Source organism: Nomascus leucogenys, chromosome 16, assembly GCF_006542625.1.
Source record: "Nomascus leucogenys isolate Asia chromosome 16, Asia_NLE_v1, whole genome shotgun sequence".
NCBI lineage: Eukaryota > Metazoa > Chordata > Mammalia > Primates > Hylobatidae > Nomascus > Nomascus leucogenys.
The window spans coordinates 36,342,707-36,368,152 of NC_044396.1; the positions used below are offsets into that span (position 1 = coordinate 36,342,707).

At 41.0% G+C, this 25,446-nt stretch overlaps 1 protein-coding gene and 1 pseudogene across 12 annotated transcripts in view; one reads left to right on the top strand and one right to left on the bottom strand.

The window, feature by feature from the left end:
- The window catches only part of SPIDR (scaffold protein involved in DNA repair), a 508,026-nt gene that overhangs the window by 356,275 nt on the left and 126,305 nt on the right, over positions 1–25,446 (top strand). For 11 of the 12 annotated variants that reach the window (XM_030795010.1, XM_030795009.1, XM_030795014.1 and 8 more), the window contains 2 exons: positions 7,038–7,233; positions 10,218–10,468. In XM_030795010.1, coding sequence (XP_030650870.1) covers positions 7,038–7,233; positions 10,218–10,468 — 447 coding nt within the window. Of the gene's footprint in view, positions 1–6,269; positions 6,326–7,037; positions 7,234–10,217; positions 10,469–25,446 lie in introns of those variants that run through there. The other variant, XM_030795020.1, reaches the window with a different exon arrangement.
- On the bottom strand, positions 3,290–4,113 carry LOC100584130 (annotated as a pseudogene).

Sequence of the window (25,446 nt, forward strand, 5' to 3'; positions counted from 1 at the left end):
GGATGGATGTTGAATTATGTCAAGTGGTTTTTCCACATTGCTAATGTAATCATCTGATTTTTCTCCTTTAGCCTTCAACTTGGTGAAGGTGATTTTCAAATACCAAACAAGGCCCTCTTGCCTGGAATTAACACCACTTGGTCATATTGCATAACTTCTTTTATATATTTCTAAATTTTATTTGCTAACATATTGTTAAAGAATTTTGTATCTATGTTATTGAGGTATATTGGTTTATAGTTTGTTTGTTTGTTTTTTTGTACTGTCTTTGGTTTTAGTATCAGAGTAATACTTGCTTTATAAAAGGGATTGGAAGTGTTTCCTCCTCTTCTGTTTTCTCTAAGACAGTGTGTAGAATTGGTGCTAGTTCTTCTTTTCCCACTTGTTAGAATTCTCCAGTGAAAGTATCTGGACCTGGAGATACCACTTTTGGGGGTTTTAAAATTACAAATTTGGCCGGGCATGGTGGCTCACACCTATAATCCCAGCACTTTGGGAGGCCAAGGGCGGTGGATCACTAGGTCAGGGGTTTGAGACCAGCCTGGCCAGCATGGTGAAATCCCCATCTCTGTTAAAAATGCAAAAAATTAGCCGGGCATGGTGGCACACGCCTGTAGTCCCAGCTACTCGGGAGGCTGAGGCAGGAGAATTGCTTGAACCCAGCAGGCGGAGGAGGTTGCAGTGAACTGAGATCACGCCACTGCACTCCAGCCTGGGCAACAGAGCGTGACTCCATCTCAAAACAAACAAAAAACTTACATATTGATTTTCCTTAATAGTTATAGGCTATTCAAATAATCTGTTTCATATTGCATGAGTTGTGGTAGTTATGTTTGTTTCTTTTTGAAATTTGTCCATTTTATCTAAGTTGTGAGAATGTATGTATGTAGACTTGTCCATTGTACTTTACCTAGCCCTGTGATGTGTACAGGGCCTGTAGTGACAGCCTCCGTCTTATTCTTGATATTGGTAATTTGTATCTTCTCCCTTTTTTCATTTTTTAGTCAATTCATTGATCTTTTCAAGTAACTCTATTGCATTGTTTTTTTCTCTGTTGTTTTTCTGTTCAGTTTTATTTATTTCTGCTCTTTAATTATTTCCAGCTGGGTATGGTGACTCATCCCTGTAATCCCAGCACTTTGGGAGGCTGGGGTGGGTGGATCACCTGAGGTCAGGAGTTTGAGACCATTCTGACCAACATGGTGAATGAAACCTGGTCTCTACTTTAAAAATATAAAAATTAGCCGGACCTGGTGGTGGGCACCTGTAATCCCAGCTACTCAGGAGGCTGAGGCAGGAGAATTGCTTCAACCTGGGTAGCGGAGATTGCAGTGAACTGAGATCGTGCCACTGCACTCCAGCCTAGGCGACAGAGCAAGACTCTGTCTCAAAAAAAAAAAAAAAAATTATTTCTTTTCACTTTCTCTGAGTTTATTTTGCTCTACTTTTTTCTAGGTTTTTGAGGTAAGAACTTAGATTATTGATTTGAGACTTTTTTCTTTTTTAATGTAAGCTTTAAGTTCTGTAAAATTTCCTCTCAGTATCACTTCAGCTGTTTCTCACAAGTTTTGATAGGTTAAATTTGTATTTTCATTTAGTTCAGTGTTTGTTTTTACGTTTTCATTGAGACGTCCTCTTTGACCCTTGGATTATTTAGAAATATGTTGTTTAATTTCAAAGTGTTTGGAGAATTTCATGTTATCATTCTGTTATTGATTTTTAGTTTGATTCTACTGTGATTAGAGAATATACTCTATATGATTTCAGTTCTTTTAAATTTGTTTAGATGTGTCTTATGGCACATGCATTTTGTGGGCACCTGAAAAAAATATGTATTCTGCTGTTGTTTGGTGGAGTATTCTATAATGTCAACTAGAACCTGTTTATTGATGGTGGTGTTGTGCTCTTCTGTATTCTTTCTGATATTCTGTCTAGTTATATCAAATGTTGAGAGAGAGAGATGTTGATGTCTGCAATTCTAATTGTGGATCTGTCTGTTCTTTGAGTTTTATCAGTTTTTGCTTCATGTATTTTGAATCTATGTTGTTTGTTGCAGATACATTTAGGATTGCTATGTCTTCATGGCAGATTGATCTTTGTATCATTATGTAATGTGCTTTTCTATATTTGGAGTTTTCTGTGCTCTGAAATCTACTTCATCTGATATTAATATAGCACTCCCACTATATTTTAATCAATGTTTACATGACGTATCTTTTCCCATCTTTTACTTTCATCCTACCTATATGTCTATATTTGAAGTGAGTTACTTGTAGACAGCATATAGATGGATCATAAATTTACTCTGCCAATCTCTGTCTTTTAATTGGTTTATTTAGACCATTTATCCTCAGTGTAATTATTGATACATTAGGACTTAAGTGTACCTTTTCACTTTTTGTTTTCTTTGTTCTCTGTTTTTGTTTTATTTTTCCTGGTTTCATATGGGTTACTTGAACATTAATTTTTTTTAGAATTTTATTTATAATGTTTTGGTGTGTATCTCTTTTTAGAGATATTTTATTGTTTGCTGTAGGTATTACATATATGTAACTTAGCACAGTCTACTGGGTCAACATTTTACCAGTTTCCGTGAAGTATAGAAACCATACCTCCCTTTATATCCCCTTTCCCTCCCTATTTGTTTATTTATTTATCTTTTAGAATAACAAAAAATATTTTACTAAAACATAAGATTTGCAGAAGTTTCCAGACAAGCCTTACAAAATGGTCACAGGCTTTTTTTGAAGGGGGGAATCTACATTTGACAGCAGTGTTATTAGTGAGGGCTGTGATGTTTGTTTAATGTTCCCATTTTGGTTCAAACAATCAAGCTTGTCCATCTACAACATCTAAATAAAGTTAGACTTGGCTAGAGAGCATATTCTAAAGACCTGGTTAGCTGCTTTTAACCAATGCAATTAGACCACCAAAAAAGGGGGAAAGGAGCCCATAAAATTAAAATAAAACTACCTACCCCCTCAAAAAAAATAAAATAAAGCACCCACACTCCTGCAGCTAACCTGACAACTACCTTTATTCACAGTGCTTTATACTTAAACCAGGATGGGGGAAATGAATAAAAATGGGGGAGCCACTGCTTTTAAACGTTTCACAACAATCCAGATGATACTTCTAGCTTCTGCTCATGCTTTATGACAGTGAATCAGGACAAGACATAGATTTGCTAATGTGCATTTAATCACCAAAAGACTGAAGATGTCTGGGCTTTTTTATTCGGTAATGTTTCTAAGACTGTGTCCATTAAATGCAAACAAAAAGGAGGAAGTCTTGGCAGAAGAGTAGAAGTGATGCACACTTGATGATCGGATCAATTTAAATATTATTCATGGCATATATCCTAGTCCATGCTCTAGCTGTTTCTCTATGGCTTGGGCTTTGTTGGTCTTCCACTGCTCCGCTACATCATTTGCTAATGGATCATCTGGATTGGGAGCACTTAACAAGGCCTGGATCGATAGCAGAACTGTGCGAATCTGCAGTGCTGGGGACCACTTATCTTTATAATATCTTTATAATATCTAAACATATTCTTCACAACTTGTCTACATTAGGATGATAAATTTTGGTCATGAAACGTACTTTAGGGGCTGCCATTGAGTATTCTTCTGGAAGGAATAGTTCAAGTTTAAAAGTCCCTCCCTCAAAGGGGGAAGGAATCCTGAGGGCCAGCAATGACCACATGAAAATAACAGGCGTTGCTCTCATCTGGTTCTGCTTTGATGCCAGTAACTGGTTCTGCCAGCAAACGCTGGGTTTCCTTGATGATCCTGCGGGGCAGCCCCGCCATCTTATCAGAACCCGAGTTCGGCCTCTGGTCTCGTCTCCAGCTCCGCTCGCCTCACGCACGAGTAGAAGTCCTCCCTCCCTATTTATAATATGATTGTCTTTAATGTTTTATCTGCATACATTTAGAACCACCTCAGACAATGTTATAATTTTTATTACAATAAAAATTTAGAAAGCTCAAGAGGAGTAGGAAAGCCTCTTGTATTTACCTGTATTATTTTATCTATAGCCTTCCATTTCTATTTCTTTCTTCCCACAGGTCCTTGGTTCTGTTGGGGGTTTTCTGTTTGTTTGTTTTTTGAAGAGGAGTTTTGCTCTTGTTGCCCGGGTTGGAATGCAATGGTGGGTGTGATCTTGGCTCACCACAACCTCCACCTCCCAGGTTCAAGCGATTCTCCTGCCTCAGCCTCCCGAGTAGCTGGGATTACAGCCATGCACCACCACGCCCAGCTAATTATGTATTTTTAGTAGAGACGGGGTTTCTTCATGTTGATCAGGCTGGTCTCGAACTCCTGACCTCAGGTGATCTGCCCACCTCGGCCTCCCAAAGCACTGGGATTACAGGCATGAGCCACCATGCCCAGCCAGGTTTTGTTTTTTTTTTTTTTTAAGTCTGTTTTCCCTTTATTATTTATATTGGGTAATTTTTATTATTTTTATCTTCAAGTTTATTGATTCTTTTCTCTTTCTCCTCCCTTCTGCTGTTGAACCTATTCTTTTATTTTCACTATTTTTTTTACTTCTGAAATTTTCATTTTTAAGAAATATTCTGTTTATTTGCGGAGACTATTTTTTTTTCATTTATCTCACGTGCATCAAGATTGCTTATTAAAGCTTTTTTAAATGGCTGCTTTAGAATCTTTGCCAGATAATTCTAACCTTTATGTTATCTCAATATTGACATCTATTAATTGTCTTTATTCATTCAAGTTGAGATTTTTCATGGTTCTTAGTATAACAAGTGATTTTTGATAGAAACATGGACATTTGGAGTATTATGTTTTGAGACTCTGGATCTTATTTAAACCTCTTTTAGGGAGCATCATCTGACACTGCTCTGGTAGGAGAAAGTGAGGAGTGGAGTGGGTTGTTACTGCCAGGTGGAGAGGGAAGTCCAGGTTCCTCAGTTGACAGTTGAGAGAGGGAGAGACTCCTTGTTCCTGCTGGGCAGGGGTATGAGTTCCAGCTCCCTGCTAAGCCTCTGCTGACACCACCCTGGCTGGGAGGGCCAGGGAAGCCTTGTTGCTGTTCCTCACATGCCTTCTGCTGAGGGGTAGGAGGGAAGGGTGGCCTCAGCACCACTGAGCAGTGGTGAAAATCCTGATTCTCTGCCTTGCTTCCTCTGGCACCACCCCAGAGGGGCAGGGAGTGGTGCTTGGTTACTACTGTCAGGAGGAGGTGAAGTCCAGGCCCCCAGGTGGTCTCCCCACTGTCACGATGAGGGGAGTACTCATTGCAGGCCTGTGGGGGATGAAAGTCCTCCAGGCACGGTGGCTCACACCTGTAATCCCAGCACTTTGGGAGGCCAAGGCGGGCAAATCACCTGAGGTCAGGAGTTTGAGACCAGCCTGGTCCCCATGATGAAACCCAGTCTCTACAAAAAAAGAAAAGAATTAGCAATTAGCTGGACATGATGGTGGGCTCCTGTAGTCCCAGCTATTCGGGAGGCTGAAGTGGGAGAATCACTTGAACTCGGGAGGCAGAGGTTGCAGTGAGCTGAGATCGTGCCCCCAGCTGAGCGACAGAGCAAGACTCCATCTCAAAAAAAAAAAAAAAAAAAGAAAGAAAAGAAAGTCGGCTTCTTGGCCCACCTTCTCTGGTATCCCAGCTGGGATATTGGGGGGCTCTCATTACAGCCCAATGAGGGGGGAAGTCCAGGTCCTCACTTGGCCTGTGCTAGCATGCATAGGGACAAGTCATAGGTTTTCCATGATGTTTACCTAGAGTAGAGCAGTTACCATCTAAGAGTTTTCTGCCTTTCTAGGCTGCCCCTTCCTTGGTCCTTGGCTAAAAAGAGCAGGCTTTGGTAGAGCTTTTTGTCAGCACGTGTTGCTGTTTCCGGGTTGCTGGCTCCTTCAACTCAAAATCTGAGATATAAGAGGCAAAAAGAAAACCCAGGGCCAAGCACAGTAGCTCACACCTGTAATCCTAGCACTTTGGTAGGCCAAGGCAGGTGGATCACTTGAAGTCAGGAGTTTGAGACCAGCCTGGCCAACATGGCAAAACCTTCTCTCTACTAAAAAACTAAAAAAATTAACTGGGCATGGTGGTTCATGCCTGTTATTCCAGATACTCAGGAGGCTGAGGCACGACTATTGTTTGAATCCAGGAGGCAGAGGTTTCAGTGAGCTGAGACCATGCCACTGCACTCCAGCCTGGGCGACAGAGCTGAGACCATGTCTCAAAAAAAGAAGAAGAAAAAGAAAAAGAAAACCCAGGGACTTGCCACTGCCTCATTCCTGAAGTCCTGAGGTCTCTAGGTTTTAGCCTGTCTGCCTCTTCTCTCCACCTCTCGGTATCTTCTTATGTTTATTTTACATATAATGTCAGGCATTTTAGTTGTACTTACTGAGAGGAACAGGGGAAAGTGTGATACTCCATCCTCCCAGAATCAGAAGTCCCAAATTTTTCTTAATATTAAGCAGTGCCATGTTTTAAGGAATAGGCATTAAAGTGTTTTCTCTTGTCCAAGGACTGAGAAGAACCAGGAGAATTTTGTCTGCTCTATTTCCTGACTCCTTTTCTATTAATACTTAAATATGAGGTATTCAGCAACTATAGTCAGTTTGATAGCAAAGGTAGATGCTCCTTTGGCATTTCATGGTATGTTCTTTGAAAGATTAGACCCATCAAAATGTCCGAAGGTTTTATTTGTACATTTTATTTCATTGTTTGGGCACTTTTTTGAGGCTGTTGACAGTTTTTGTTTATCCTCTGTATTTCCCCCGAGGGGTCTTGAGGCCATACTGGGAGGGCACAAGGGAGCCCAAGCCCAGGGACTTAGCCTTCTTCCATCCCTTCCTGACACAGGGCTTTCACTAGAACAGTGAAGTCGGACTACTGGCGGCCATGCTGGAGCGTGAAGGACAGCTGTGCCTCTGTGGGTGGGCTTGGCTCTAGCTGTCCATAGCAGGCCAGTCATTGCTCTTTGCATTGCTGATTTAGCAAGAATATGAGGGGACCCCAATATTGCAAAGAAACTGTTGCATGTTCTTTCTCTTTTCCAGGCAAAAACTGATTATTCCAAATGGAAGTTGCCCTGTTATTCTGAATACTTACTTTTGTGAGAAAGTTGTTGCCAAAGAAGAGTCAGAAAAAACTTGTGAAGTATACTGTCCAGACATACCCCTTCCAAGAAGAAGCATCTCTTTGGCCCAGATGTTTGTAATTAAGGGTCTAACAAATAATTCACCTGAAATCCAGGTAAACTCCTATTGGCTTAAAGGTTTTATGTTTGTAATAATGTTAGTGACTGGATTTGGAAGGGCTTCAGTGTAAGTGAAGATGTTTGCCTTTTGTCTCCCTCCAAAAACCCCACCACAAGTATGTATGCTGCATGAATTTGCTGTTATGCCTGAATATATTATAGTTCAGTTCAGCATTTAGCGGTGCTCTTTTTACAGTATTTCATCTTTCTAATTATGTATCTTTAATCTTTATTCTAATTTATTAAAATAGAGTCATGCATCACTTAACAGGGATATGGTCTGAGAAATTTGTCATTAGGTGATTTTGTCATTGTGTGACCATCATACAGTGCACTTACACAAACCTAGATGGTCCAGCCTACTACACACCTAGGGTATGTGGTATGGCTGATTGCTCCTAGGCTACAAACCTGCACGGTGCTAAGTACTTGTGTATGTAGACGTGTCTAAACATAGAAAAAAGATAGTAAAAATACAGTCCAAAAGATAAAAAATGGTGCACCTGTATAGGGCATTTACCATAAATGGTGCCTGTAGAACTGGAAGTTGCTCTGGGTGAGTCAGTGAGTGAGTGGGGAGTGAATGTGAAGGCCTCGGACACTACTGTAGACTTTATAAACACCGAACACTTGCACTACACTAAATTAAATTTTTTTCTTTAGTAATAAGTTAACCTTAATTTACTGTAACTTTCTAACTTTATAAACTTCAAATTTTTCATTAACTTTTTTACTCTTTTATAGCAACACTTAGCTTACAACACAAATACATTGTACAGCTATACAAAAATATTTTTTCTTTATATCCTTTTTTCTGTTTTTATTTTTATTTTTATTTTTTTACTTTTAAAACTTTTTTGTTGTAAACTAAATACACAATAACCTAGATCTTCACAGGGTCAGGACCATCAATATCACCATCTTCCACCTCCACATCTTGTCCCACTGGAATGTGTTGAGGGATAGTAACATGCATGAAGCCGTCATCTCCTTGGATAACAATGCCTTCTTCTAGATACCTTCTGAAGGACCTGTCTAAGGATGTTTTACAGATAACTGGTTTTTTAAGAAGTAGAATACCGTAAAATAACAATAAAAAGTATAGTACAGTAAATACGTAAGCCAGTAACATTGTTTATTATTATCAAATATTAGATACTATACATAACAGGATGTGCTAGACTTTTATGCAACTGGCAACACACTACTTTTTTTTTTTATACTTTAAGTTTTAGGGTACATGTGCACAACGTGCAGGCTTGTTACATATGTGTACATGTTCCATGTTGGTGTGCTGCACCCATTAACTTGTCATTTAACATTAGGTATATCTCCTAATGCTATCCCTCCCCCCTTCCCCCACTCCACAACAGGCCCCGGTGTGTGATGTTCCCCTTCCTGTGTCCATGGGCAACACACTACTTTTGTTTACACCAGCATCACCACAAACATGTGAATACATCACTAGGCAACCGGAATTTTTCATCTCCATCATAGTTTCCTGAGACCACGGTCAAACATGCTGTCCATTGTTGACAGAAGCATCATTATACAGTGCATGCTGGTATTTGACAACGTTCATTTTCTCTATTCTTGTAATGTCTAAGAATTTTTAAAGCCCTCCTTTATTTATTTAAAAAATCATATTTTGCTTTTCCACAGTATCTATTATCCCTTGGGATAAAAAGAACTGCATAAGCTTGAGTTTATATGCTGGAGTTGTTTTTTGGAATTTTACTGATCCTAAGCCATGATCATGTGCCAAGATGAATTTAGGGAACCACTAAAATTCACTTGCTGTGGGCATGAATGGCCCCTGGGACCACCCTAAGCACTGAATGTTCGTGTGGCTCCCAGTGCACTGGCCTCAAGGTCTCTGGGTTATATAAGTTGTCGCTGAACAGAATGCTTCCTGAGACTGACAGATCAAGGGAGGAAGAATACAAAAGAAAAGTAGACAAACTTTCAGCCTCTTTTGTACCAGCCAGTCAAGCAAAATCTCCCTTTGACTATCAAAAGAAGTATCTGGAGAGGATTATGCAAAAAGGAAGACTCTCGAATCAATTTAATTATAACAGATTAAAAATATGGCCCAGAGCACATTACTGTTTTAACATATAGTTTTAAACAGCTATGTAATATTAATCCCATGAGATTCATTTTTGTCCTATGACAGTGATAATGAAACTACTTGTAGCATAATGGTTAAACGTGTGAACTTTGGAACCAGATGACCTGGTTCAAATCCTGCCTCAGCCACTTCCTGCTGGGTCATCTTGGGCAAGATCTGTGGTCTCGTGTCTCAGTTTTCTTATCTGTAAAATGGAGGTGTGATATTGTCTATCTTCTTGGGTGGTTGTGTGAGGATAAGCGTGTTTAATATGTAAATTTAAAAGCCTGGAATATAGGAAGCACTCTAGAAGTATTGTTTTATTATGACAGCTGATACTACGTAAGGGGTTGTTAGGAGAATATGTGAGCATGTAAAATGCTCAGCCTAGGAGATTGCACGTACAAGAACTTAATAAAATGAAGCATTTGTATTATCCCTAGTCATTCTTTTGTCTTCATTTTTAGTTTGTTCTGTTGGAATTCTTACCTCAAAAGAGAAAAATTTATTGAATTATCATGAATTATTTTATTATTTTATTTTATATATTTTTATATATATATATATATATATTTTATTATTAGCAGAACTTTCTGTGTGGTTTCAAAGACCTGCCTGGTATAGCAGACATCCTGCTGTGGTCCTTGTTCTTTCACTCGCCTTCAGCTTGCAGTCTTAGCCACCTAGCAGGCCCAGAGCCCCACGCCACAAGTTCCTTTGTTTTCATCTTCATCATCACTTCAGTGTAGTGCAGATCCACTGGGTGGCTGCTTAAGGATGTCATTATTTGGTGTGCAGCATGTTGCTTGTTGTTAGCCGAACTGAAACTTGGTGAGTCTTGAAACTGTTTCCTTTATGTGTCTTGGCCAGGTTGTGCGTAGTGGTGTAGCCACTACAGGGACAGCCTGGACCCACGGGCACAAAGAAGCAAAACAGTGCATCCCAACCGACACTCCCCTGAGGGATTCTCTCCTGGATGTGGTGGAAAGCCAGGGAGCTGCCTTGTGGCCAGGAGCTGGAGTCCGAGTGGTGGTGCAAAGAGTGTATTCTCTTCCCAGCAGAGACAGCACCAGGGGTCAGCAGGGGGCCAGCTCAGGACACACAGACCCAGCTGGAACTCGGTGAGTGCCAAGATGCTGGTGTGGGGCAGGGGTAAAGAGTCACTTAGACAGAGTGCACTAGAAAGTGGAGCCTCTTCCCAGAGCACTTTCTTAGCAGCATTCACCATATACATGAGCTGTTTCTGTTTTTCCTTGCATCAAAATTTGGGATACATGGTGTGATAAAGGATTTTATCTATCTATTTAATTTTAAAGTCCTATTAAAAATTAAATTTGCTGCATTTTCTTTTACGTTTAATGGTTCATGTTCTTGAAAGTAATATAAATGCAAGAAATATTGGTATTGTTCTGGAAAAGCCAAGGCATGTGGTTGTCATACCTCAAAAGACCATTTGGAACATCCAGTTTTATATGTCTTGAAAACCTGAGTAAATAATGGCAATTGGTAAACCTGTGGCTTTCAGAGAGTACTGTATCAAACCATCTGCATCAGTACTGCCTAATACAACTTTCTGTAATGATGTAACTGTTGTCTGTCTGCACCATCCAATGCAGTTAAGTGCAGACAAATGTAGTAGAAGTGATGTTGTCTCTATTCAGATTTAGGCCCTTCCTGGTGTTGGTTCTTACAGATAGCTGTAGACGCATGATTGACAGAGAGGTTTGTTTGTTTACATCAGAGCTTCAGCATAGCTCTTTTTCTTTTTGCAACCTCCACCTCTGGAGTTCAAGAGATTCTCGTGCCCAAGTAGCTGGGATTACAGGCATGCACCACCATGCCTGGCTAATTTTTGTATTTTTAGTAGAGACAAGGTTTTGCTATGTTGGCCAGGATGGTCTCGAACTCCTGGCCTCAAGTGATCCACCCGCCTCGGCCTCCCAAAGTGCTGGTATTACTGGTGTGAGCCACCACTCCCAGTCTGGCATAGCCTTTTGAAGTTATCTCTGGCAATGATAATTGCCCTCAAAGAAGTAAGATGGATTTCCGACAGAATAGAAATTAAAAGTATAGATGCTACTTCATCAGTTTTGTTTTGTTTAACTATTAATAAGAAAACATGTACTGAAGAAATAGTAATTAACAATCATCCTGACCAGGCATGGTTGCTCACACCTATAATCCCAGCACTTTGGGAGGAGCCCTAGGCAGGCAGGTCACTTGAGCCCAGGAGTTTGAGACCAGCCTGGGCAAAGCAAGATGGCAAGACCCCATCTCTAATATAAAGACAATGCAATCATCCTATCGTTATGCTACCTTCTGATGCCAGAGAGAGAAACAGGATACCTACACACTCCTGTGTGAATTATGAATCATCTTCAAGTGGAGGCACTTTATTTGAAAATACTGTGAATTTCAGAAAGTCGTCTTGAGGTCTAGAGTTGGAGAACGTTTCTTTTGGAATTACAGAAAAAGAAGATTCTTTTTTGGAATATGTATGTTTGTAAAATCCATTAAATCAGTTTTAAGGTCTTTATCATGGCTTGTAGATGTAGACCAGTCTTGTACCCTTTGCCCTAAATCTGTGGTAAATTTATATAGAATTTTCCAAGACAGTTACACTTCAGACATAGGTTTTTGTTTTGTGTTTTTATTTTGCTTGGCCTTTTTAATGACACATATCCAGTGTTAGGTTTTGAAGAAGGGAATACTAGTTACCTTGGCAATGAGGAACTTGGTAGAGCTTCCTCATCTCAGCACACAGACCACACACTCCAAGGGGACGAGGAAACAGAGACAGTGGGGAACTGAATCAGCCTGACGAGAAGGAACGGCGAAACTGACAGTGCGGTTGCGCCTGTGACTAATCACAACCAATGCACGTTATGAAGGCTGTCCCTCTAGGTCTTTCAGTGGTACTTGTTTTACTTGTTTAGCAAAGAGAGAAAAACTAGAAGCTAAAATCTGGTGAAATGCTACCAATGTGAGTTGCATTGTGAATGCTTTGGAGTTGTACTTTGGAATACACGTGGTGACATATCTAATGAGAATATGCTTGTGGTAGATTGAAAGAAGGCCAGGCATGAACTTCAAAAACAAGAAAACAACATCCAGTTATTCAGAGTTAATGAATATGCATTCTGTGTGATGCATTTTCTGTAGCACATCTGAGATTGCACAATATTGAGGCTAGACGATATTATTCCCACTTTGCAGATGAGGAAACAGAGCCTCAAGGAGGATCTCACTGCTGACACAGGTAGACACAAAGAAAAACGAATGGGTTATAGAATCCTAGATAGCATGGTTGTAGAGTATTAGAGTTTAGAAGAAAAGGGAGAGGCCGGGCGCGATGGCTCATGCCTGTAATCCCAGCACTTTGCGAGGCCAAGGCGGGCGGATCTCGAAGTCGGGAGATCGAGACCATCCTGGCCAACATGGTGAAACCCCATCTCCACTAAAAATACAAAAATTAGTCGGGCATGGTGGTGCGTGCCTGCAGTCCCAGCTACTCTGGTGACTAAGGCAGAAGAATCGCTTAAACCGGGAGGCAGAGGTTGCAGTGAGCCGAGTTCGTACCACTGCACTCCAACCTGGAGACAGAGTGAGACTCCATCTCAAAAAGAAAAAAAAAGGGAGAAAATTGAGTTAGAACCAAGCTGTGTTTAGATTAAGGCTGACCCAGGGTCAAGTTGTCCAGGGCAGCAGAAGTGCAAGTGCCTTGCCCTGGGGAGACTTGGTTGGACTGTGTACAAAAATGAACTTTTGAACTAACGGCCGTAGCGCTAGCCTTGAGTTTGAGGACAGGGCTGCTGAGATGTCTTTGGGTACAAGAAGATTTGATCATTAATATTTTCTAGATTATTTTGCTGTGATAATGATCAGGCTCCCTAGTTTACATATCAAATTAATATAGAAGTAAAACTGTACTTATTCACTACTAATTCTTTGCTAATGTATTTAGAAAGAAAAAGAGAATATATCTGCCTTCGGGACACATTTAGCAGTATGCATTCTAAGGCAGTTTTTTATACATGTATATGTAGCACAAATATTATTAGAAGATGCAGATGTGTAGCCTGGAAGATTTTCTACCTATGATTCCTGCTTTCAGCTTCCTGATCGTAGATGACATATGGAACGCTCTGTGGGTCCCACAGGATGGACGAATTTGGGCTCAGCTAGTACAGATTCATCAGTGCAGCACACACAGAAGAAGGAAAATTGCATAAACAGTGACCCCTTCCAACTAAAGGCAGCTCTAAGTCTGGTCTCCTTGTCTTTCAGAATGGCTTTTCTTGAGCTCTTGTCATTATCTGCTCTACCCCAGAGATCTTTCAAACTATCAGTGAACTTAAAGACAACCTTGATTACTGTGTGTTTTCTGTGAAGTCCAGAAATTACCATGTCAGAAGAAATTAAGCCTGAGTGAAAAGAAACAACGGTGTCTTATGGCAGATTTGTTTGCCACAATAGTTGCCCCTCCCCACCCAGCCCAGGTCAGGTGGTTGCTGATGAAACCCTGCGGTAAATTTCTGTCTTAAGTTTACTTCACACCTTGATCGTAGGTGTCAATCTCAGTCTGTTCCCAGTCCTCGTTCAGTATCACTTTTCTGATACCAGTAACAGCTTATCTTCTGAAAGCTGACAGCTCAACTAGTTCCAACCTCGAAATTAAAAGAAAAATTTTTGAAGCAGCTAGTCCTGTTCAGGGTCAGATAGATTCTCTCAAAAGATTCATGTCCTCTGCACTGTGAAACATTATCAGAAATAGACTTTACATTTCAGAAATATAATATGTTAGAGTCCCCTGTCCATTGTTCTTCTGGATGACTTCCTTTAACTTGAGCTATTAATGAAAACATTTCTGTGAGGTTTCTCAAGGTGTTATAGGTCAGAGTAACCAACGCAAACTTAAGTTTTGTAAATCACCAAAATCAAAGGTAACAAAAAACTGATACAGAAGGTGCTCCCTAACCACAGGGTAGGCAGTCTGTTCAGAGCCCAAACACACCTTTTTTATAGATAGACTACATGTTGAATGAACATTAGATAAATGCATGACTAATAAAGCCATAGGCTTTTTTTTTTTTTTTTTAACAGTAAGGGAGCACAGGCCTTCAAGGTAACTTATAATGAAAACTGAGGCAGAGAGAAAGTGATGATTCCTCAGTGATTCTCTGTGTCCTGGTGGTGCAGGTCCAGACCATATTACCTCACTCCAAGCCCATGGTGATTGCCAGCAGACATCACCTTTCTTTCTCCCTTTCTAAAACATTCTCTTCCTTTCTCCTTGAGATATTTAACCTAGGGACCAGTAATTTATTTTTTTCTTTTTTTTGAAACATGGTCTTGCTCTGTTGCCTAGGCTGGAGTGCAGTGGAGCAATCATGGCTTACTGCAGCCTCAACCTCCTGGGCTCGAGCAGTCCTTCCACCTCAGCCTCCAAGTAGTTGGAACCACAGGCACGTGCCACCACACCCAGCTAAATTTTTGTTGTTGTTGTTGTTGTCGTTGTTGGTAGAGACAGGGTCTCACTCTGTTATCCAGGCTGATCTCAAACTTGTAACCTCAAGCAATCCTCCTGCCTTGGCTTTCCAAAGTACTAGGACTACAGGCGTGAGCCACCATACCCGGCCAACTAATGTAATCTCTATCCTTTAGAGATGCAAATTCTTTCTTGCCCTTCATTGCAGAAATATTTTAAAGTGGAGAGTTAGTCCTTTGCAAGAGGACAGAACTTGCTAAATAGTCGTGTCTTCAGACAAAAAGCCAGAGAAATTCACTGAGCTGAACTCAGAAAAAAAGCACATTTTCCTTTTTCCATACCTTGATGTTTTACTCCTCTTTTTGGTCTTTTGGCCTTTGCTTTATTCTCATGTTGTATATTTATTCCTTCTTTTCACTAAGGGAAAAAAAAAAATCCACCATGCCCTGAACCAGGTCCTGGGCCTGCAGTGGTTAACAAAACCAGATATTTTCTCTGTGCTCCTGGAACATAGTTCTAGTGGGAGATCCCACACAAAATAATTTACAACAAATGCATTTACAAGTTGCAATACGTACCCTGGTGAGAAAAAATAGGGCACAATGGAGGATGGACATAATTTAGTTTAGAGGGTTCAAAGATGGTGTTTTAAGGCAGTACTATTTAAGTTTAGGTGTTAGGTAAAGAGAAGATGAAAGAGAATTGCTCACAGAAGAGAGAATACCTTTGAAAAGCTCTTGGACAGGAGGGAGAAGCCAGCATGACCATGCTGCACGGGCCAGCAAGAGATCCCAGGCACCCAACTGGCCACAGCCTAGTGGACCATGTGCAGGAGCTGCAGTATTTGCTGTGGCTGCCCACTGACCAAGAATGAGGTTGCCCCACTTGAAAGTCAGCTTTAGCTATCAGGGGTTTAGTAAGATGGGCACATGGGGCAGGGCCTTGTGAAAGCAGAGAGACCCAGGAAGCAGCTACTGCCATAGTCCAGGTCAGAGAGGACTGGTGGGTTCCTGAGTCTCCTGTGGCTTTGCCAGAGCTAGAGAAAAGATCCGTGTTCTAGATGTGTGTGATGGCTTCATAATGGATTGGTTGGGGGAGGAGCAAAGTAGAAGGGAATGTTCAGAGAGTGAGCCTCAGCTTGCGTTATTTAGTTGAAGGATGTTGCCATTTGCTGAGATGAGAAAAACTATAGTGAGAGCAGGTCTGGAAGAAAGCTTGAGAATGCAGTCTAGGCCTACTAAGTTTGAGATTCCTATGAGACATCCAAGAAGAGATGTCCTGTGAGAAAGCTGGACATACATACCTTACACCCAGAGGGTTTTAGATTGGATGTAAATGTTTGGGGGCTCTCAGCCTATGTCTGGTCAGTATGTATCTTTGTATGTACATTCATTTTGTTTGCGGATGTCAGCAGGTTATATTTGTTTATGGTGCCAAGCTCCAAAGGCACTAATGGGTGAGAGTGCAAGGCAGCAGTGTCCTGTCACAGCGAGTCTACAGCCAGGGCTGTGGAGGAGGTCACTTTAGGGAAACAATAGAGACAAAGGAAAGAAGAAATGCAGGCATTGAACTCCAAGGTCCTCTTGCATTGGAAAGCAGGTAGAAGAGGAGCCCACTGAGGAGACAGAAGAGGCTGGGCTGGTGAAGCAAGAGGAAACCAGAGCTGGTGGCAAGCGCTCAGGATGGTGCTTCCATGTGGGAGGGGACACATAGTACTGCAAAGTCTAATAAAGTGAGCACTGAAAACCTGTGCCCCAGATTTGGAAGGAGTTGCTGGGTCACTTCATGAGCAGGAGGTGTAGGGAGCAGTGAGCACAGAAGCTCACTTAGCAGAGTAGAGTGGGTGGGATGCCAGAGGAGAAACAAGCTTGGATAACAAATGTTTTGTTGATGCATACGGGGATGACAATGTCCAAGTTTACACAGAAAAACAGAACTGCAATGAGGGCATTCTGTCTCATTTCCTAATGTGTGTGCAGGTACCATTTTTCTTTTAAAAATGCATAGAGGCTGGTGGTTTAATGGAAAGAACAAAAAGTCTGGAATCAGACTGGTGTGGGTTCACTGGTGACAGGACATTTAGCAGGGAGACTGGGGCAAATTGTGTTTCCTTGTCTGTGAAATTGGTATTATAATACTATAATGCAGACTGGTGGTGAGGACTGATGGGGATGATGTATGTGAAGTACTCAGCAGGATGCTTCTCATATGACAAGCACTCAGTAAAAAGCAGCTCACTCACTCTTTAACAGCAAGCATAGATGCTTAAAAAAATAGTGGTAAAGAGCATTGCTACAATAATAGAAACCTGAACTAAGCAAAGACAAGCTATCGCATTACAAATCAGCACTCAGTGTTGTTACTGAGTCTGCCATCTGGCTGCTGAGGAAGCTTGCTTGAAGGTGATTTTTATTTCTATGCTTCTGGCCACCTCATTCCCCTAGCACTCCCATCAACAAGGAGTTGATGCCCATTTACTTTGGAAAAGAAGCATCTGTGTAAATTTGTATGTGAAATGTGACCACCACTGTCTAAATGATGGAGATATGGAAGTTCCTCTGGAATAAACATATTGCAGAAAACTGCCCTAATGCTGGGGCCAGTGTTGAGTGGTGCTGATATTGTGGTTGGAAATTTTTTTACTTTGTCCAGAGCATTAAACAAATAAAGATCCCGGCCGGGCACGGTGGCTCATGCCTGTAATCCCAGCACTTTGGGAGGCCGAGGTGGGTGGATCACGAGGTCAAGAGATCGAGACCATCCTGGCTAACACGATGAAACCCCATCTTTACTAAAAATACAAAAAAAAAAAAAAAATTAGCCAGGCGTGGTGGTGGGCGCCTGTAGTTCCAGCTACTAGGGAGGCTGAGGCAGGAGAATGGCGTGAACCCAGGATGTGGAGCTTGCAGTGAGCCGAGATCGCACCACTGCACTCCAGCCTGGGCGACAGAGCGAGACTCCATCTCAGAAAAACAAACAAACAAACAAAAAACAAATAAGGATCCTAAAGTCCGGATGGTGAGAATGGTTCAGATTAAGGCTGAATGAGGAACATGCACTAGTAGATCGTGGATGTGATGATTAGCGCCATTAGCCTTTGCATGTGTTTGGACAGTGGAGAAAGACTCTTGGGTAAAGCCTACTAGACTCCTTTTGAAAAGCTGGTCAGCTGTGGCACATTGATTCCCCAGCTGTGTGCTTACCTGCTGTGTCCCGCTGGGTGAATACAGCTCTTCTCCCTGGTTGTGAACCTTTACTTTTCTTCCCACTAAACAGTGGGGAGATATTCTTGACTCTGCCTCCTTTTCTCTGTATTGAGATAAGGTGGCATACATTCCTTCTCTGTAACAGTGGCATATCCCTGTCTACAGTTAAAGAGCCTGAAGGGAAGACAGCTCCCTCGTCAGCAACACAGGGTACCATTTCACCTGCTTTTCTTTTATGTACCACCACATACTGCCAGAGTTGGTGGAATGACTATTCATCCATCTGCTTAGCATCACATTTTCATAAGGTGGTTGTTGTCACTCATACTTTCTTTATTTCTGAAGTCTCTTTGCTTCTTCCTGTTGTAGAAAAGTTGGAATTGTTCCTTTTCAATGATTTGAATATTTTTTATTGTAATGTGAAAGATTGTGAGTGCAAAGTATCATTTTTTTTGCATGTCCTTATAACTGATGCCATAGCCCATGCCTTAGGTTTGTTCTTACCTGTACTCATTCAATAAATTTAAATCATCCCTTAATTAATTAGTTCTGTGTCCATGAGTCTTAAGTAAACCTTTTACTCTCAGCTGGCCATCTCTTCTTAACCTTTGCTTGTTTCCTCTCTAAAACAGTTATTGGCAGTCCTTATGATATCTAAGGCCATTTGACATTGTTTCTTCTCAGCCCTGGCTCAGTATTAAAGCCTAATGAGAAACATGCACTAGTAGATCATGGATGTGATGATTAGGGGCCTTAGCCTTTGTGTGTGTTTGGACAGTGGAAAAAGACTCTTGCATCAAGCTTACAAAATTTCTTTTGAAAAGGTAGTCAACCATTTTGACTACCTGAAAAGGTGGTCAGATATTTTCAAAAGGAATCTAGTAAGCTTGATCCAAGAGTCTTTCTCCACCTTCCAAACACACACAAAGGCTAATTCTAGTAGTAGAAGTAGTCTTACTACTGCTTATTCTACCAATTTGACATCCAGACCCTTTATATTCTTTGCCATTCTTCCTGTCCACATGCCAACTTACTGTAAGAATAAAGACATATCAGAACCCATGGAATTACAGTCTAGTGTTTATGGTTCTGTCATGTATACACAGAGAGATCTAGAAATTGGAACTTGACTCATGGGGACCTGAAGGAATCTATCTTATCTCTATCACATTTTTAAAGATCTCTATTGATACATAATCCACATCCCATAAAATTCATTTATTTAAAGTATACAATTCAATTGTGTTTATTGTGATTACAGACTTGTGCAATCATAACTATAATACGATATTAGAACTTTCTGCAACCTCAAAAAGAAACCCCATACTAATTGACTGCCAATTCCCAATTCTTCCCAGCCCCTGGCAACCACTCATCTACTTTTTGTCTCTACAGATTTGCTTATTCTGGATACTTCATATACATAAAATCACAAATCTTTTGTGACTGGCTTCTTTTACCTAGCATAATATTTTTAAGGTTTATCCACGTTGTGACATGTTTCAGTACTTCATTCCTTGTTATGGATGAATAATAATCCATTATCTGTGAATATACCCTATTTTATTTCTCTTTTGAGTTGATGCACACCTGAGTTGTTTCCACTTTATGATTAACATGAATAGTGCTACTATGAATATCTGCATACAAGTTTTTTGTGTGGATATATTTTCATTTCTCCTGAATATATGCCTAGGCATAGAATTGCTGAGTCATAAGGTAACTCTGTGTTTGATTTTCTGAGGGACTGCCACAATATTTTCCAAAGTGGCTACATGATTTTACATTCCCATCAGCAATGTAAAATATACCAGGGTTCCACTTTCTCCACATCCACTCCAAAATTTGTTATTGTTGTTTTATTGTAGCCATCCACATGTGTCTGAAGTGGGTATCTCATTGTGGCTTTGATATGCATTTCCTGATGACTAGCAATGTTGAGCATCTTTTCTTTTTTTTTTTTTTTTTTTTTTTTTTTTTTTTTTTTTTTGAGATGGAGTCTCGCTGTCACCAGGGTGGAGTGCAGTGGCACGATCTCAGCTCACTGCAACCTCAGCCTCCTGGGTTCAAGCGATTCTTCTGCCTCAGCCTCCCAAGTAGCTTAGACTGCACATGTGCGCTACCACGCCCAGCTAATTTTTTGTATTTTTAGTAGAGACGGGGTTTCACCATGTTGGCCTGGATGGTCTCTATCTCTTGACGTCATCATCTGCCTGCCTCGGCCTCTCAAAGTGCTGGGATTACAGGCGTGAGCCACCGCACCCGGCTGAGCATCTTTTCATAGGCTATTGGCCATTTGTATATCTTCTTTAGAGAAATGTCTTTCAAGTCTTTTGCCTATTTTTAAAGTTGAGTTATTTTTTATTGTTGAATTGTAAGAATTCTCTGTATAAGTCCTTTATCATTTGCAAATATTTTTTCCCATTCTGTGGAGTTTTTCACTTTTTTGATAGTGTCCTTTGAAACACAAAGATTTATCATTTTAATGATGTCCAGTTTATCATTTTTGTTATTATTATTGCTTGTGTTTTCAGGGTCATAGCTAAGAAACCATTGGTGAATCCAAGGTTATGCAAACATACTTCTGTGTTTTCTTCTAAGAATTTTATAGCTTTTGCCCTTATATTTTGGTCTGTGATCCATTTTGAGTTAATTTGTGTGTATGGTCCAACATTGTGGGTTGGACCCTCCTTGTGGTTAAAGATTATGTTTAGTACTAGTAGTAGTCTTTATATTTTATTTAAATATGTGTCTTATTTTTGGCATTTGTTGCAGTTTATACTGTTATGTCTTTGTGTGCATAGCATTTCTTCCCTTGTAGGTGGCGGAAAATGGATCCATTTCTCCACCCTTTGTCTCTTTTAGCTTTTATCATTTTATTGATCTAGTGTTTGGTTACAGCTATCTGATTGAAAAAGTAAAAGTTTCAGAGTAGAGTTAGAGGTGTAAATAATATGAAAGTAATATGTACATGCTCTTTAAACACTTGATAATACCAACCTGTATCATTTGACCCATGTTCTCATTTATAGCTATACACGTTGAATAACTTTCTTGGTGAACTTACGGAAAATATGAAAACTGCTGTGAAAGTTTTCATGCTCTTTTTTCCTATATATTAAACCAGTGGTAGACTTGAAGGGAAAAGTGAAATGGAATGGCAGCAGCCTGGGGATGTGAGTACAGACAATTATGAAGTTTTGGTAATAGAATGAAAACAGCAAGAGTAATTTTCCAGATTCATATCCAATCATGGTATGTGTAACCACCATTCTAAGTTTGCATCTTAACCTGGCCATGGTGATTTTCCAGCACCTGTCATCCATGAAGATCGAGAAGGATTTCAAGGTGGCCCTATATAAAAGGCATGGAATTTTTTCCTCCCTGTTTCTGACCTCCTTTCTCTGGAAACTTTTGTTCCTAAAAGAGGCTGGAGACCTGGAACAGTCTCCCCACTCTTCCCACCGTACCCCCACCCCATTCCTGCAGCTGCAATCTGGAGCAGCACTGTGATCACACTAGATCACACTTTCCTGTGAGTCAGATTACAGCTCTAGAATGTGCTTTGCTGAGATGACGGCACAGAAAAGAGCCATGGGAGACAGAGCACACAGCCTGGCAGAGTCTTCAGGGGTGGCCAGATGCAAGCACACAGTGCCACGTGCCTCTGTGGGCAAGAAGCAGAGAAAGGGTGAGATCAAGCCTGACCCAACTTGACTTCCTCCTCCAGCTGAGCCGCCGCACCTTGCTGCCCCTCTCCTCCCCTTTTGCCTCTGTCAAATGACCTACTCTGCCCTCTTTCCCAGCTGCTGCTAGACCCAGAGCACTTGGTGCAGCCAGCTGGCAGGTTTGGTAGGCTCACCCTTGTTGTGCTGATTTATTGGCTCCACAGTTCTCAATGGCTTGAGCCAGCTCAGCTCTTTCTCCACAGGGAACTGGAGCAAAAATCCTGCTGAGCAATTCTTGGGTTGGACACCCCCTTCCCAGGAGAGAGGATTATACATGAACAGATGCCCTTGTTTCTTCCTCACTTGCTGCTCTGGCACTGGTATTATAAATGGTCTGAATTTTCACATTTATTTGCACAGATACAAAAGACAGTGACAGATGCTTGATTATATTGTGAGACCAACAACCAGGTATTAAACATTGCACTGATACTTGTCATTGCCTTCAAAATAAGCTCTACGTGTTTTCTTTACTTCAGTTGTCTCATTTAACCATAAATAAGCCCTCAGAGGTCAGGGGCTGTGACTCACCTGGTTTTGGTACTGGACCATGAATGCAGTAGACACCCAGCAAGTATGTGTTGATGGGAAACAGCAATGGCTGAGCAGCTGAGAAGGTGGGATGAGGTTGTGGCTCCCCTTCTCTTCTCAGGATGAACCAGTCCATGGAGTTGTGCTACAAATGTTGTTGTTTGTCTAAAGAAATTGACAAGAATGCCAGTGAGGTAGAAATTGCCAGGAATACTCTGCTTTGGGACAGAGGTGATGTCTAGTGTGTTCCAATCAGATAGAGGTGAGACACTGGGAACCAAGGTCCCTGAAGAATGTTCAGTCAGTGTCAACAAACAGGGAACAGCACAAGGAGGGATACTTAGGAAAGTGGCAAGGGAGCAACAAGGGCAGCTCTTGGGTGAAGATGTTTATAAAGAAAATAGAGGCCAGGCCCGGTGTCTCACACCTGTTACCCCAGCACTTTGGGAGGCCGAGATCGGCAGATCACAAGGTCAGGAGATCGAGACCATCCTGGCTAACACAATGAAACCCTGTCTCTACTAAAAATATAAAAACTTAGCCAGGCGTGGTGGTGGGCGCCTGTAGTCCCAGCTACTTGGGAGGCTGAGGCAGGAGAGTGGTGTCAACCCAGGAGGCGGAGCTTGCAGTGAGCCGAGATCACACCACTGCACTCTAGCCTGGGCGACAGAGCGAGACTCCATCTCAAAAAAAAAGAAAGGAAAATAGAGAATTCAGTCGATAATGATGTAAGGGTTTTAAAGCATTTATTACAATTAATGTAGAACTGAAAGTTCAAGCAAAAATTAAGCAACCACAGGCAGATGATAGAAGAATTAAAATATGACATTTAACATCGAATGAAATAAAATTACCTGAGAGGAAGGAATTCATCATTTGATTTAAACAAAAAAGGAAAACTGAGCCGTCCAGAGGTAGCTTGTGGGGAGAGACTCCTCAGGCCTCTGGTAGTTGTATCTCAAGGCAACTTTGTGAGGCCTTCCACACGTACCTGGCCTGCCACCTGGTTTCCCATAAGCGCAAGACCACCCTTCCTTTCTTTGGTGTGGAATCTCAATGCAGGTTGTCTACAGCTCCTAGAGAAGGGAACAAGAGGACTAGATTATATTTGCCTGCTATGGAGTGGGAAGAAGAGTGAAATAAATGTCAAAATCTTCTTGATGCCTCCCAATGAAATCAGACTTTTGGAAAACTTCAGAAGTGGCTTATTCAGCTTTGTACCTCAAGTCTTTGCACACAGGTAAGTTAAACAGAACCCTGGCTACTCTGGAATCCCACAGACATTGAATGAGGAGAAGCTGAACATCTCTGAGGACCCATCTCCTCAAGAGTTATGGAAAAGTGGGAAACTGCAGTGACAGCAAGGATACCAGGAAATCATGTCTTTAAAATTTTTTAACGTAATTCTGGCTTGTACTCAGCTCATGGTTGCATCATCCTCTCTCCAGAAAAGGCTAGAACAAGACTTCCTGAAATGATACATGTTCAAGAGCTACCATGTATTTGGGAGAAAGTGTCATTCCTAATGGCAGACCATAAAGGCACTATCTGGTAATTTACTTTTATGTTTCAGTTTTGAACTTCTTCCAGGTGCTTCCTAAATATTAATATCTGCTCTGTGTTTTATGTTTGGGTGGAAAGTTGGGGAGAGTATAGCCCAAGAAGCTGAGGAGCAACAATGAAGCCACATACCTGTGAGCACTGTGACTTTTAGGCCTTGTGGCAGCTATGACTCACCTGTCACCTCTGCCTGGACAGAGTGTGCTCTGTTAATATTGTGGTAAAAACAACACTAAGTATGCCCACTTACTTATATGCATTTATATGTGTCCCCTTTATACACTACCTGGAAGCTTCCATAAGAAGAGACTGTTTCCAGTCACTGCCGCCACGGAGAAAATGGATGCTATGCGGCAGGCTCCCTGAATGCCTGGTAGAACCATGTGAATTTTGTGTGTATGTATGCATTAACTTATATTTATTTGTTTATTTACTGAGATAAAATTAACATAAAATTGGCCATTTTAAAGTGCGTAATTCAGTGGTAGCACATTAACAATGTTGTACAACTACCAACTCTATATCATTCCAAAACAGTTTAATCACACCAGAGGAAATCCTGTACATATTAAGCGGTCCCTCCCCACTAACCCCTTCCCCAGCCCATTGCAACCACCAGTCTGCTTTCTGTTTCTGTGTATTTGTCTATTCTGAATATTTCATACAAATGGAATGATACAGCATCTGACCTTTTGTGTCTGGCTTCTTAAACTTAGGATAATGTTTTCAGGGTTCATCCATGCTGTAGCATGTACCAGCATTTCATTTCTTTTTATGGCTGAATAATATTCTGTTGCATAGATATATCACATCTTATGCATTCATCAGTTTATGGACACTTGTGTTGTTTTCACTTTTTGGCTATTATGAATAATGTTGCTATGAACATCTGCACAGAAGTTTTTCTGTGGACATCTGTTTTCATTTCTCTTGGTGTAGATATGCCTAGGAGTAAGTTACTGGGTCATATGGTAATTCTATGTTTAACTTTTTGAGGAACCACCATACTGTTTTCCACAGTGGCTACATCATTTTAAATTTTCACCAGTGGTGCAATTTCTCCACATCCTCGCCAGCACTTGCTATTTTCTTTTTGTAACAATAACCATCCTAATGGGTGTGAAGTGGTATCTCACTGTGGCTTTGATTCACATCTCTCTAATGACTGATGATGAGCTTCTTTTCACGTGCTTGTTATCCATTTGCATATCTACTATGGAGAAATGATTTTTCAAGTCTTTTTTTAAAATTATGTTGTATTTTTATTGTTGAGTTGTAAGAGTTTTTTTATTTTATTTTATTTTAAGTTCCAGGTTACATGTGCAAGATGTGCAGCTTTGTTACATAGGTAAATGTGTGCCATGGTAGTTTGCTACACCTATCAACCCATCACCTGGATATTAAGCCCCACATGCATTAGCTATTTATCCTGAGGCTCTCCCTTTCCCCACTCCCTACCCCGTACAGGCCCCAGTATGTGTTGTTCCCTTCCCTGTGTCCATAAGTTCTCATTGTTCAGCTCCCACTTGTGAGAACATGTAGTGTTTGGTTTTCTGTTCCTGTGATATTCTGCTGGGGATAATGGC